This window comes from Bombina bombina, chromosome 1 (genome assembly GCF_027579735.1).
Source record: "Bombina bombina isolate aBomBom1 chromosome 1, aBomBom1.pri, whole genome shotgun sequence".
Taxonomy (NCBI): Eukaryota; Metazoa; Chordata; class Amphibia; order Anura; family Bombinatoridae; genus Bombina; species Bombina bombina.
The window spans coordinates 1,358,641,877-1,358,656,461 of NC_069499.1; the positions used below are offsets into that span (position 1 = coordinate 1,358,641,877).

At 40.8% G+C, this 14,585-nt stretch overlaps 1 protein-coding gene across 7 annotated transcripts in view; it reads right to left on the reverse strand.

Annotated features, from left to right (window-relative positions):
• The window catches only part of ADAM15 (ADAM metallopeptidase domain 15), a 288,661-nt gene that overhangs the window by 83,738 nt on the left and 190,338 nt on the right, over positions 1 to 14,585 (reverse strand). For 3 of the 7 annotated variants that reach the window (XM_053703483.1, XM_053703460.1, XM_053703500.1), the window contains exons 20-22: positions 10,963 to 11,060; positions 9,806 to 9,876; positions 5,689 to 5,754 (exon numbers count right to left, since the gene is read on the reverse strand). In XM_053703483.1, the coding sequence (XP_053559458.1) occupies positions 5,689 to 5,754; positions 9,806 to 9,876; positions 10,963 to 11,060 (235 nt within the window). The remainder of the gene's footprint in view (positions 1 to 5,688; positions 5,755 to 9,805; positions 9,877 to 10,962; positions 11,061 to 14,585) is intronic. The other 4 variants (XM_053703491.1, XM_053703477.1, XM_053703467.1 and 1 more) reach the window with 3 other exon arrangements.

Sequence of the window (14,585 nt, forward strand, 5' to 3'; positions counted from 1 at the left end):
GGAATGCCCCATAATCGAGTTATTTGGGCAAAGATTTCCGGATGGAGTTCCCACTCCCCCGGATGGAATGTCTGACGACTCAGAAAATCCGCTTCCCAATTTTCCACTCCTGGGATGTGGATTGCAGACAAGTGGCAGGAGTGATCCTCCGCCCATTGAATTATCTTGGTCACTTCCTCCATCGCCAGAGAACTCCTTGTTCCCCCCTGATGGTTGATATATGCAACTGTCGTCATGTTGTCTGATTGAAACCTTATGAATTTGGCCTTTGCTAGATGAGGCCAAGCTTTGAGAGCATTGAATATCGCTCTCAGTTCCAGAATGTTTATCGGGAGAAGAGATTCTTCCCGAGACCATAGACCCTGAGCTTTCAGGGGTTCCCAGACCGCGCCCCAGCCCACCAGACTGGCGTCGGTCGTGACAATGACCCACTCTGGTCTGCGGAAGCTCATTCCCTGTGACAGGTTGTCCAGGATCAGCCACCAACGGAGTGAATCTCTGGTCCTCTGATCTACTTGAATCGTCGGAGACAAGTCTGTATAATCCCCATTCCACTGTCTGAGCATGCACAGTTGTAATGGTCTTAGATGAATTTGTGCAAAAGGAACTATGTCCATTGCTGCAACCATCAATCCTATTACTTCCATGCACTGCGCTATGGAAGGACGAAGAACAGAATGAAGTACTTGACAAGAGCTTAGAAGTTTTGATTTTCTGACCTCTGTCAGAAAAATCCTCATTTCTAAGGAGTCTATTATTGTTCCCAAGAAGGGAACTCTTGTTGCCGGGGAAAGAGAACTTTTTTCTATATTCACTTTCCATCCGTGAGATCTGAGAAAGGCTAGGACGATGTCCATATGAGCCTTTGCTTTTGACAGAGACGACGCTTGAATCAGGATGTCGTCCAAGTACGGTACTACTGCAATGCCCCTTGGTCTTAGAACCGCTAGAAGGGACCCTAGTACCTTTGTGAAAATTCTCGGAGCAGTGGCTAATCCGAATGGAAGTGCCACAAACTGGTAATGCTTGTCCAGAAAAGCGAACCTTAGGAACTGATGATGTTCCTTGTGGATAGGAATATGTAGGTACGCATCCTTTAAATCCACTGTGGTCATAAATTGACCTTCCTGGATGGTAGGAAGGATCGTTCGAATGGTTTCCATTTTGAACGATGGAACCCTGAGAAATTTGTTTAGGATCTTGAGATCTAAAATTGGTCTGAATGTTCCCTCTTTTTTGGGAACTATGAACAGGTTGGAGTAAAACCCCATCCCTTGTTCTCCTATTGGAACTGGATGAATTACTCCCATCTTTAACAGGTCTTCTACACAATGTAAGAATGCCTGTCTTTTTATTTGGTTTGAAGATAATTGAGACCTGTGGAACCTTCCCCTTGGGGGTAGTTCCTTGAATTCCAGGAGATAACCTTGAGAAACTATTTCTAGTGCCCAAGGATCCTGAACATCTCTTGCCCAGGCCTGAGCAAAGAGAGAAAGTCTACCCCCCACCAGATCCGGTCCCGGATCGGGGGCCATCCCTTCATGCTGTTTTGGTAGCAGTGGAAGGCTTCTTGGCCTGCTTACCCTTGTTCCAGCCTTGCATCGGTCTCCAGGCTGGTTTGGGTTGAGAAGTATTACCCTCTTGCTTAGAGGATGTAGAAGTAGAGGCTGGTCCGTTTCTGCGAAAGGGACGAAAATTAGGCTTATTTTTAGCCTTAAAAGACCTATCCTGAGGAAGGGCGTGGCCCTTTCCCCCGGTGATGTCTGAAATAATCTCTTTCAAATCAGGACCAAACAGTGTTTTACCCTTGAAAGGGATGTTAAGCAATTTTGTCTTGGAAGACACATCCGCTGACCAAGACTTTAGCCAAAGCGCTCTGCGCGCCACGATAGCAAACCCTGAATTTTTCGCCGCTAATCTAGCTAATTGCAAAGCGGCATCTAGAATAAAAGAGTTAGCCAATTTAAGTGCTTGAACTCTGTCCATAACCTCCTCATACGAAGATTCTTTATTGAGTGACTTTTCTAGTTCTTCGAACCAGAAACACGCTGCCGTAGTGACAGGAATAATGCATGAAATTGGTTGTAGAAGGTAACCTTGCTGAACAAACATCTTTTTAAGCAAACCCTCTAGTTTTTTATCCATAGGATCTTTGAAAGCACAACTATCTTCTATGGGAATAGTAGTGCGTTTGTTTAGAGTAGAGACCGCCCCCTCGACCTTAGGGACTGTCTGCCATAAGTCCTTTCTGGGGTCGACTATAGGAAATAATTTCTTAAATATAGGGGGAGGAACAAAAGGTATGCCGGGCCTTTCCCACTCCTTATTTACTATGTCCGCCACCCGCTTGGGTATAGGAAAAGCATCGGGGGGCACCGGAACCTCTAGGAACTTGTCCATCTTACATAATTTCTCTGGAATGACCAAATTGTCACAATCATCCAGAGTAGATAATACCTCCTTAAGCAGTGTGCGGAGATGTTCTAATTTAAATTTAAATGTTACAACATCAGGTTCAGCTTGTTGAGAAATTTTTCCTGAATCTGAAATTTCTCCCTCAGACAAAACCTCCCTCCTGGCCCCTTCAGATTGGTGTGAGGGTATGTCAGAAACGTTATCATCAGCGTCCTCTTGCTCTTCAGTGTTTAAAACAGAGCAATCGCGCTTTCTCTGATAAGTAGGCATTTTAGATAAAATATTAGCAATAGAATTATCCATAACAGCCGTTAATTGTTGCATGGTAATAAGTATTGGCGCACTAGATGTACTAGGGGCCTCTTGTGTGGGCAAAACTGGTGTAGACACAGAAGGGGATGATGCAGTACCATGCTTACTCCCCTCATTTGAAGAATCATCTTGGGCAATATTATTATCTGTGGCATCATTGTCCCTACTTTGTTTGGACACTATGTCACAATTATCACATATATTTAAATGGGGAGACACATTGGCTTTCATACATATAGAACATCGCTTATCTGATGGTTCAGACATGTTAAACAGGCTTAAACTTGTCAACAAAGCACAAAAAACGTTTTAAAATAAAACCGTTACTGTCACTTTAAATTTTAAACAGAACACACTTTATTACTGAATATGCGAAAAAGCATGAAGGAATTGTTCAAAATTCACCAAAATTTCACCACAGTGTCTTAAAGCCTTAAAAGTATTGCACACCAAATTTGAAAGCTTTAACCCTTAAAATAACGGAACCGGAGCCGTTTTTACATTTAACCCCTATACAGTCCCAGGTATCTGCTTTGCTGAGACCCAACCAAGCCCAGAGGGGAATACGATACCAAATGACGCCTTCTATAAGCTTTTTCAGTGGTTCTTAGCTCCTCACACATGCATCTGCATGCCTTGCTTTCCAAAAACAACTGTGCATTAGTGGCGCGAAAATGAGGCTCTGCCTATGACTAGAGAAGGCCCCCATCTGAAAAAGGTGTCCATACAGTGCCTGCCGTTTTTTAACAACAATCCCCAAGATTATAATAACTATAAAGAGTTATAATCAGCCAAATATGCTTAGCAAAGTAATCGTTTTAGCCCCAGAAAATTGTCTACCAGTTTTTTAAGCCCTTATAAAGCCCTTTATTCTTTTACTTAATCTAAGAAAATGGCTTACCGGTCCCCATAGGGAAAATGACAGCCTTCCAGCATTACAAAGTCTTGTTAGAAATGTGGCCAGTCATACCTCAGGCAGAAAAGTCTGCCAACTGCTTCCCCCAACTGAAGTTACTTCATCTCAACAGTCCTGTGTGGAAACAGCAATCGATTTTAGTAACGTTTGCTAAAATCATCTTCCTCTTACAAACAGAAATCTTCATCTCTTTTCTGTTTCAGAGTAAATAGTACATACCAGCACTATTTTAAAATAACAAACACTTGATTGAAGAATAAAAACTACATTTAAACACCAAAAAACTCTTAACCATCTCCGTGGAGATGTTGCCGGTGCAACGGCAAAGAGAATGACTGGGGTAGGCGGAGCCTAGGAGGGATCATGTGACCAGCTTTGCTGGGCTCTTTGCCATTTCCTGTTGGGGAAGAGAATATCCCACAAGTAAGGATGACGCAGTGGACCGGACACACCTATGTTGGAGAAAAATGGACCAATAAGAAAAATCTAAACGGCACCTTACACCCCCAATGGCTGGGGCACTCACCACCTCCAGAGAACCAGACACCAGCGGACCAGGATTTCTCCGTCGCCACACGGTCATAGGCCGTTAAGTTCCAAAATAGCCATGAGCCGAAGCAACACTACACAGTAGCAGACAGAATCACATAAACATGATTATAAACCCCCTGTTCAATAACCCCCCTCAGGAGATATTAACCCTTGAATCCTAGATACAAAAAGGAGCCTCACTGAGACCCTATGTTAAAGTTATCCCCGAAAGGTTGTAGCCCCTCTCGCATAAACAGTTGTAATTACAATACATCCATGATGAAAGTAAAATGAAACGATCTTACCAGAATCTATGCCGTGGAACAGGAACACGGCCCTTCAAGTGTGACAGATAGTAGCATCTCTTCTACCATGGACTTGAGAGAAAAAAGCAGGCACAACACTAATTTCTTGTGGAGCTGTTAATATGAGTCGGGATGGTTTCGCAGATAGATTCTCCCTGCATCTCCGGACTCTAACTTTCACCCATGCTCTCACTGAAAGGCGTACATGACTACTTCGGCTGTCCCATGCCGAAGAGTACTACCCTCCATAAAAGACTATCGAAAACTTCTGACACTTCTCTGCCAACCTCCTGGGACAAAAGGCAAAGAATGAATGAGGGGAGTGGGAGGAGTATTTAAGCCTTTGACTGGGGTGTCTTTGCCTCTTCCTGGTGGCCAGGTTCTGAATTCCCAAAAGTAATGAATGCAGCTGTGGACTCTTTCCATTTATGAAGAAAATCTTAAATACACCTATCTGAGCGGTAGATGTGAGAAGTACTCTGATAAAGCAGGAAGACATGCAAATCTTGCAGCAGAACCTGGGAGCTCTAAAACCACTGAATAGCTCTTCCATGAAACAACAAAGCCAATTGCAAATTTGCAGCAGCATGAGAATGCTGTTTGCAGGCAAATTATTTCCCCTTAACTCCTGGTTAAGAGGCAGAAAGTTGAAGGATAGCAGTTCTACTGAAAAAAAATATTTTCCCAGGTAGAAATGGAACTAAAGCTTGTTGAAAGAGGAGAAGTATATGAAAAAGGTGGCCCCTCTCAAAACAGTATATCCCATTGGTAACTGCATACTATGTGACTACAGGGATTAAAGATAAACCATTCTAAATTTTCCAGTTTAAATTCTGTTTAGAAGTACAGGGCAGCAAAATCTGACAAAACACAATGGTAGACAAGGGCCAGCAGAGGTGCTGCACAACATTATAACATACATTATGGAACTCACTGTAACTCCATGGACTATACCAATCTAACAATAAACCATAAATCCCATAAACCACTTTAAATGTGCACAAAATACAGCACACAATGCAACACTACAGACTGCATTCGGCCTTTATATGAACATACAACACTTAAAAACTAACATATGCAACCCTCCCCCCCCCCCGAACACATTCCCAACCAACAGGGCACACAGTACAAATACACTCGTACACAGCACACAAAATCATTTGCACACAACACATTTATACATAAAGCATAATGCAATCATTTTACCTGGCAGTTTTTTTTCACTGGATCAGGTGGAAGAGCCTTGGATGGTGGTTCAGGCCGGTCAGAACTCTGATAGATGACCACAGAAAAACAGTAGAAAGACACAACAAAAGCATATGACCAGACCATAAGGAAAGAAAGAAAGGAAAAGAGAGACAAATGTGTGAGGGAACATTGGTTAGAGAAAGGGATGGAAAAAACAAGGAGGAAGACAAAGTTGGAAAAAAGTCAATGAAGAATAGGTGGAAGGTTGAGGAAGATTGAGGGTGGGCTTATAGTGTTGGTAGGCATGTATGAGTAGAAGACAATATGAATTGATGAACACAGGGACAGCGAGAGGAGAAGAAATGTTTTAAAGAGATCAATGTGATACGGGTCAAGGGAACATAGAGAGAGAGAGAGAGAGAGAGAGAGAGAGAGAGAGAGAGACAGAGAGAGAGAGAGAGAGACAGAGAGAGAGAGAGACAGAGAGAATACAGGGATATAAGGTAAAGAGGAGGAAGATAAAGCCAGACAAATTAAGGTAAAGAGAGAGATAGAATGAACTATGGTAGAAAGAGCAACGGGATGATAAAAAGAAGAGATTGAATACAATAAAGTATGACAATTATTCAGGTTTATTAGATTATGGAGGAAACGTGGCATGCTCAGATACATGCAAAGCCAGTTTGTATTCTGCGTAAGGCCTGGGCCGAAGTCTGGGTCCCCTGCACACACAAAGTCTCCCCTCCTGAATAATTTTATTAGACATTCTATTGCTGCACACTTTGCACATAATGCTTGCTATTCTATTATTTTCATATATATCACATACATACTTTATGCATTTTTACTGTACCAAACAAATAACCTATAACAGTTTTGAAATATTTCATAAAATTATCTATACTGCAATCTTATATACCTGCTTAATCAGTGTTCTCCCCAGGACCTATTTAATGGGCTCACCTCACAGCTGATTTTATTGACAAACTGGCTAAAATTTTAGCCAATACTAAGCTAAAATGAACTAAACATTTTTTCAATGTTCATTGCACAAATTATGGGAAGAAAAGTGTATGGAAGGAATGGCTTATCACACTAAACATACCACATCATCTGTAAAACATGGTGGAGGTAGTTTTACGCACAGGCATATATGGCTACCAATGGAACTGGGTCACTAGTGTTTATTGATGATGTGACTGCAGGCAGAGGCAGCAGGATTAGTTGTGAAGTTTTATAGGACTATACTAGATACTTAGATTCTGCCAAATGCTGCAATGATAGGATGATGCTTCACAGTACAGACAGACAATGACCCAACACACTGTGAAAGCAACCAAAGAGCTCAAGGCAAAGAAGTGGAATATAATGAAATGGTCGAGTCAGTCATCTGACATCAACCTAATTGTACATGCATTTCACTTGATGAAGACAAAATTGAAGGCAGAATGACCTACAAACAAACAGAAGCATCACTAGGGAGTAAATACAAAACGTGGTGTCAATGGGTTCCAGACTTCAGGCAGTAATTTACTGCAATGCATTATCAACCAAATAACTGTGTCCAAATACTTATGGACATAACTGTATTTAACAACCCTATAACTATCTGCGTACACTTTTTAACACCTACATATAAAATATTCCCATAGATAATCCTCACAGCAGCTTTAAAATAATGAACCACAGCACACCTTAATATGTTATGTTACAATATCTTTCTCATATACAAAATGCATTACATGGCAGCACTACAACACAGTACATCATATTTTAACAATTGAAAATGCACTACGCCACGCTAACATGCAGAAAACCACAGTGCAGTGCAACATACAAAGCAATGATCCACCACACAACAGAACACCACATAGAGCAAGAATACACTAAAACACACATCAGCAGTACACAGAAGCTCACAACATATAGATCAGCAGGTTCCTACAACACAATGCAATATACAGAGCACCGCTGAACTGGACTGCAGTTAAACCTGCGTATGAAATGGTACCCTGCTTTGTTCTGTTACTATAATAAAAAGCAGTAATAAACTTAAACTAGAAGTCACCCTTATTGACTCTCCTCTACATAGAGTCATTTTGACAGATTATAGAAAGTACTTGCTCTGTAAAAAAGGTCTTAAGACAGGCTGCTCCATCATTATGGTCTTTGCATTGAGGGAGGGGTGAAAAAATGACTAGTTCTGAGACTGGCAATATATGATAAACTGATATGATTGGTTCAGACCTGGCCTTGTTTAATTGCATTAGAACCAAAAGGTAAGAAAAAAAATCAACCAGTCTTATTTGTGTTGATGTCTAAGGACCCATATGATGATATCGCCAGTTGGAAAAAAATTCCAGGTGCAATCGCCCTAGGCATTGCACAGGATTATTAAGGTAAAACCAAACTATAGATTGTGAGATATTCTTTATGGAATTTTACTGCAACTGTACAGTTTAACATCGTTCTCAAGGTTACTGTACCTCTTCCATAATAAACGTTGCCCTTGATTGCAGAAACCTCAAACGTTGAATTGAATTAAGCAGAATTAGTTCTTACATTTAAGGATAATAACTCACAAATAGGTGATGGTTCAGTGAAGTACTCCACAAAGATGGTCCCAGTGGTTTTTAGGTGTAACAAACAGGTTTACATGATCCCACCACAACATCACATTTCAGGCACATCAAAATTCTACTCAAACAACGTGAAACATACAGGCTCTTAATGCACAAGATTCCCCATAGCACATTGGAACCCTGCACCACAACAGACTCACACATAGAACATCACCACTGAATATAACAAACAAAGCACCACATCTCTCTAAAATACATGAGAAACAATGTTCTAGAACTTGTTATAACCTGGGGACCACAAATGCTTTACTGATTGCTTGCATTGTCCATGGGATATGGTAGTAATCAACCTGCGTTTCCTGTGATGTCCAGGAAAATTAAAGATGCACAAATAGAATACAATATCAAAATGGCAAAATAATTTATAACCCACCACTTTACATTTCATATTCGGTTTTCATGTCTGTTTATTTTGTTATGTTTTTTTTTACTTTGGTTGTAAATGTCATTCACTTAATATAAATGTTAAGGCAATGCCCAGGAAAAATTAGTAAGTTGAGCTTTCGCGACTTGCAGAGATATTGGTGGCAAACTCATTCAGAGTAGGTAAAACTATATAACTTAAGTGAGACTGGGCACTGAAAAAACAATAAAGCAGTACCAAATGAGGACTGCCCATCTAAAAAGCATAACATTCATGTATTCTTCCCATGTATTCTGGAATTAGCAATGTTACCTTGCCCCTGGCCGATTTATTTGCCTGGGACACAAAATAATAAATTTTGTTAAATATGAGTTTGTCTTGAAGTACAATAATTCTTGTATTACCCAATGCATAAGATTAAGTGCCAAGTTCATAGAAATTAGTCAAATAAAAAACTTAGGTAAGAACCCCAAAATTAGCTTGAAAACTGAATGACTAAGCAGTTAATATTTAAAGGGCTGTGTTAAAACTGCTGAGAACAGAACATGAGAGGACATGCCTGGCGTGCTTCTATTACTCTTGGCTGCCTACTATATATACCATTACCCCTGATGCATAGTGAAAAATTCTTGGGCAGCCAAATACAAAGGCAAGATTTTCACCTGGATGGGCCCATCAAAAAGACCAAAGCTGCACAAGCTGGCCTAGTGGAAACCATTCTGGAGGAGTTTTTGAGACTCATCCTGCATCATCATTAATACAGAATTTAATACAACACATACAAATGTGTCATAAAGAAACAACACATTGGGGTACATTTATCAAGCAGCGGATGCTACTTATTCCGCGTGAGCCTCCTGGGTCGCTGGAAACATGATTTAAGAAGCAGGTGGCGAATGTGCAGGGGGCAGTATTGCACTAGCATTTCTTGTGAAATGCTTGTGCAATGATAAATGCTGACAGTGTATGCCGTCGGCATTTAGCGATGTTGGGCGGACATGATTCGCTACACAAAACAATTTGTATATACACCGCTGAAATACATACAACCAACTGATATCCAGAGCACAGACAGGCAGCACAAATAACACACTGAACACTGACACACAGCGCAATGCATTCACTTTACCTGCCTTTTCACTGGATCAGGTGGAAGAGGCTTGGATGGTGGTTCAGGGCGCTCAGAACCCTGATAGTTGGCCAGTGAAGTAGAATAGAGAGCAAATAAATACACAAGGAGCCAGTCATGAAAGAGATAAGGAAATCAAGCAAGGGAAGGAGAGGAGAAGTGATGATTGTTAAAAATATGAAAGGATAAGAAACGTTAGGGGAAAGTATAAGAGGAGAGGAAGATTGTAGAAGAGGGGTAGGTAGGAAAGGTAAATGAGAAGGAAGAAAAGAGATAAGAGACAGAGAAAGTAAATGAAGTTTGAAAGAGAAAGGAATTAAGATATGAAGGGGAAAGAGAATGTGGAGAAAGATAGGGAACACAGGAAATTCATGTAAGGAAGGGAAACAGAAATATAGCAGGAAGGAAAGAGGGCAGAGAAAGGACGGTAGGAGGTAATGGACAAAAATAATTGCAAAGCAATGAGAGTAATAGAAAAAGGAGTGATGAACATGGAAAAGAGAAGAGATATGATGAAAATATACATGAAGGTTAGTCACATCTTAATCATAGACTCTTGATGAGATAAATGGTATGACACATGCAATGGTAGCTTTGTTCTGCTTTGGGCTTTGGTTGGAACCTGAATACCGCGTACACAGCAGGGGAATCTAATCAGTCACCAATTACATATGAAATTCAACCCTCAATAATAAATCCGCTGTACACATTTCTTATAAACCATGTTGTTTATCACATCTACCATCTAAATCTATAACCATACTTACTGATATTACTGTAGCCCATATTATATAACAAATGGGCATCACACATAGCAAGTAGCAGTTCATACTGTACCCTGAATATGAACTGTCGTGTCATTTCCTAATACCACATCATTACAATTCTTGTACCTTCCATGTGCCATACAGTTCTTAATATACCTCACATTCTCATTATTTCATATAACTCATGTGCACTATATCTACTGTACCTCTGATATATCTTTATAAGGAACAGCTTTATGTGACATTTTATTTTGATGTCTGCTCTCTAGATATAATTGTGGAGACATTGTCATAATGGTTTTCTTCCATGTACAACGTCAATGCTCTCTGTATGTGTTCTGTGTCTGCTGCTCGGCAGCGGTTAGGTTAGGACACAACCTTTTTCTCTCACCTGGCTAGTGGCAGACATAATCTGCAGCTCAGTACTTTGAGTCCGCTGAGGTGGTGGAGGGCGTTGTGGACGGGATTTGTTGTCGGTCTGGGTCACCCTGAAAAAATTAAATGTCATAGTTAACATACAGGAATCTGATTAGCAGCATATTACCTACAGCTCAGCAATGCGCTAGCAAAGATGCAACAGTGTCATCAGTTACCCAGGAGTGTCAAGCGGGAACAATATCACAGGAAATACACAATATATAATGAGTCTAATGTAGTAATTTTATAAATATGAAAATATTTTACTTAGCTTCCATAAAGAGCTTTAACTTCAAACATCTTGAGTCCATTCCTTAACGACCAAGGACGTACAGGGTACGTCCTACAAAAAAGGTCAATTAACGACCAAGGACGTACCCTGTATATCCTCAGGAGTTTCAAGCGGTGGAAGTGATCCTGATCGCTTCCAGCCACTTTCAAGGTATTGCCTTGATGCCTCGATATTGAGGCATCACTGCAATAACTTTTTTGGCACACTGATGCAGAGAGAGACACTCTGTGGCCCTCTGCATCAGCCAGCGACGGTGCCAATAGTTGGTGGGTGGGAGCCATTGCAGTGAGGCGTTTGGGCAGCACATCGTTTGCAAAATTCCTGGCCAGCAGTTGGAAATGACTATAGGGTGCGCGCGATAGCCAGCGCGGGGGGTGGGCGTGTGTGTGCGTGTGTGCACATTTAAAAATTTGAAGTGGTGGGAGAGGGTGGTGGGAGAGCGTGGTGGGTGGTAACTTTTCAAAAGGGATCTGTGAGGGGGAGGGGGGAGGGTATGGAGGGGGGCAGCAACACTACGGAAAAAGTGGGGTTTATTTTTAAAAAAAAAATCCATATTTGATTGCAAAGTGGGTACTGGCAGACAGCTGCCAGTACCCAAATGGTGGCAAATAGTTAGTGGGGGAAGGGTTAGAGAGCTCTTTGGGGGATCAGGGAGGTTGGGGGCTAAGGGGGGAGACTTTTATTTTCGTACTGGCAGACTTTCTGCCAGTACTTAAGATGGCGGGGACATTTGTGGGGTGGGGGAGGGAAGAGAGCTGTTTGGGATGGATCAGAGGGTGGGATGTGTCAGGTGGGAGGCTGATCTCTACACTAAAGCTAAAATTAACCCTTCAAGCTACCTAATTAACCCTGCCACTGCTGGGTATAATACAAGTGTGGTGTGCAGCGACATTTAGCGGCCTTCTAATTACCAAAAATGCAATGCCAAAGCCATAGATAGGTTTGTCTCCTATTTCTGAACAAAGGGGATCCCAGAGAAGCATTTACAACCATTTGTGCCATAATTGCACAAGTTGTTTGTAAATAATTTCAGTGAGAAACCTAAAGTTTGTAAAAAAGTTTGTGAAAAAGGGAAAAAAAATTTTTTATTTGATCACATTTGCCATTGAAATGGTGGCATGAAATATACCAAAATGGGCCTAGATCAATACTTTGGGTTGTCTACTAAAAAAAATAAAAATGTATGCTTACCTGATAAATTTCTTTCTTTTGCGATGTACCAAGTCCACGGATTCATCCTTACTTGTGGGATATTCTCCTTCCTAACAGGAAGTGGCAAAGAGAGCACCACAGCAGAGCTGCCTATATAGCTCCCCCCTTAACTCCACTCCCCCAGTCATTCGACCGAAGGTTTAGGAAGAAAAATGATAAACTATAAGGTGCAGAGGTGACTGAAGTTTATAAACAAAAAAACATAATTTATGTAAGAACTTACCTGATAAATTCATTTCTTTCATATTAGCAAGAGTCCATGAGCTAGTGACGTATGGGATATACATTCCTACCAGGAGGGGCAAAGTTTCCCAAACCTTAAAATGCCTATAAATACACCCCTCACCACACCCACAATTCAGTTTAACGAATAGCCAAGAAGTGGGGTGATAAGAAAAAAGTGCGAAAGCATATAAAATAAGGAATTGGAATAATTGTGCTTTATACAAAAAAAAATCATAACCACCACAAAAAAAGGGCGGGCCTCATGGACTCTTGCTAATATGAAAGAAATGAATTTATCAGGTAAGTTCTTACATAAATTATGTTTTCTTTCATGTAATTAGCAAGAGTCCATGAGCTAGTGACGTATGGGATAATGACTACCCAAGATGTGGATCTTTCCACACAAGAGTCACTAGAGAGGGAGGGATAAAATAAAGACAGCCAATTCCTGCTGAAAATAATCCACACCCAGAATAAAATTTTAATGAAAAAACATAAGCAGAAGATTCAAACTGAAACCACTGCCTGAAGTACGTTTCTACCAAAAACTGCTTCAGAAGAAGAAAACACATCAAAATGGTAGAATTTAGTAAAAGTATGCAAAGAGGACCAAGTTGCTGTTTTGCAAATCTGATCAACCGAAGCTTCATTCTTAAACGCCCAGGAAGTAGAAACTGACCTAGTAGAATGAGCTGTAATCCTTTGAGGCGGAGTGTTACCCGACTCAACATAGGCATGATGAAATAAAGATTTCAACCAAGATGCCAAAGAAATGGCAGAAGCTTTCTGGTCTTTTCTAGAACCGGAAAAGATGACAAATAGACTAGAAGTCTTTCGGAAAGACTTAGTAGCTTCAACATAATAATACAAAGCTCTAACAGCATCCAAAAAATGCAATGATTTCTCCTTAGAATTCATAGGATTAGGACATAATGAAGGAACCACAATTTCTCTACTAATGTTGTTAGAATTCACAACCTTAGGTAAAAAATTCAAAAGAAGTTCGCAGCACCGCCTTATCCTGATGCAAAATCAGAAAAGGAGACTCACAAAAAAGAGTAGATAATTCAGAGATTCTTCTGGCAGAAGAGATGGCCAAAAGAAACAAAACTTTCCAAGAAAGTAATATAACGACCAAAGAATGCATGGGTTCAAAAGGAGAAGCTTGAAGAGCCCCCAGAACCAAATTCAAACTCCAAAGAGGAGAAATTGACTTAATGACAGGTTTTATACAAACCAAAGCTTGTACAAAACAATGAATATCAGGAAGATTAGCAATCCTTCTATGAAAAAGAACAGAAAGAGCAGAGATTTGTCTTTCAAGAAACTTGCGGACAAACCTTTATCTAAACCATCCTGAAGAAATATAAGTCTTCCAGACTCTATAATATATCTCTCTAGATACAGATTTACGAGCCTGTCAGATAGTATCAATCACAGAGTCAGAGAAACCTCTTTGACCAAGAATCAAGCGTTCAAACTCCACACCTTAAAATTAAGGTTTTGAGATCCTGATGGAAAAAAGAACCTTGAGACAGAAAGACTGATCTTAACGGAAGAGTCCACAGCTGGCAAGAGGCCATCCGGACAAGATCCGCATACCAAAACCTGTGAGGCCATGCTGGAGCTACCAGCAGGACAAACGAGCATTCCTTTAGAATATTAAGAATACCCTTGGAAGAAGAACTAGAGGTGGAAAGATATAGGCAGGATGACACTTGTAAGGAAGAGATAATGCATCCACTGCCTCCGCCCGAGGATCCCTGGATCCGGACAGATACCAGGGAAGTTTCTTGTTTAGATGAGAAACCATCAGATCTATTTCTGAGAGTTCCCACATTTGAACAATCTGAGGAAATACCTCTGG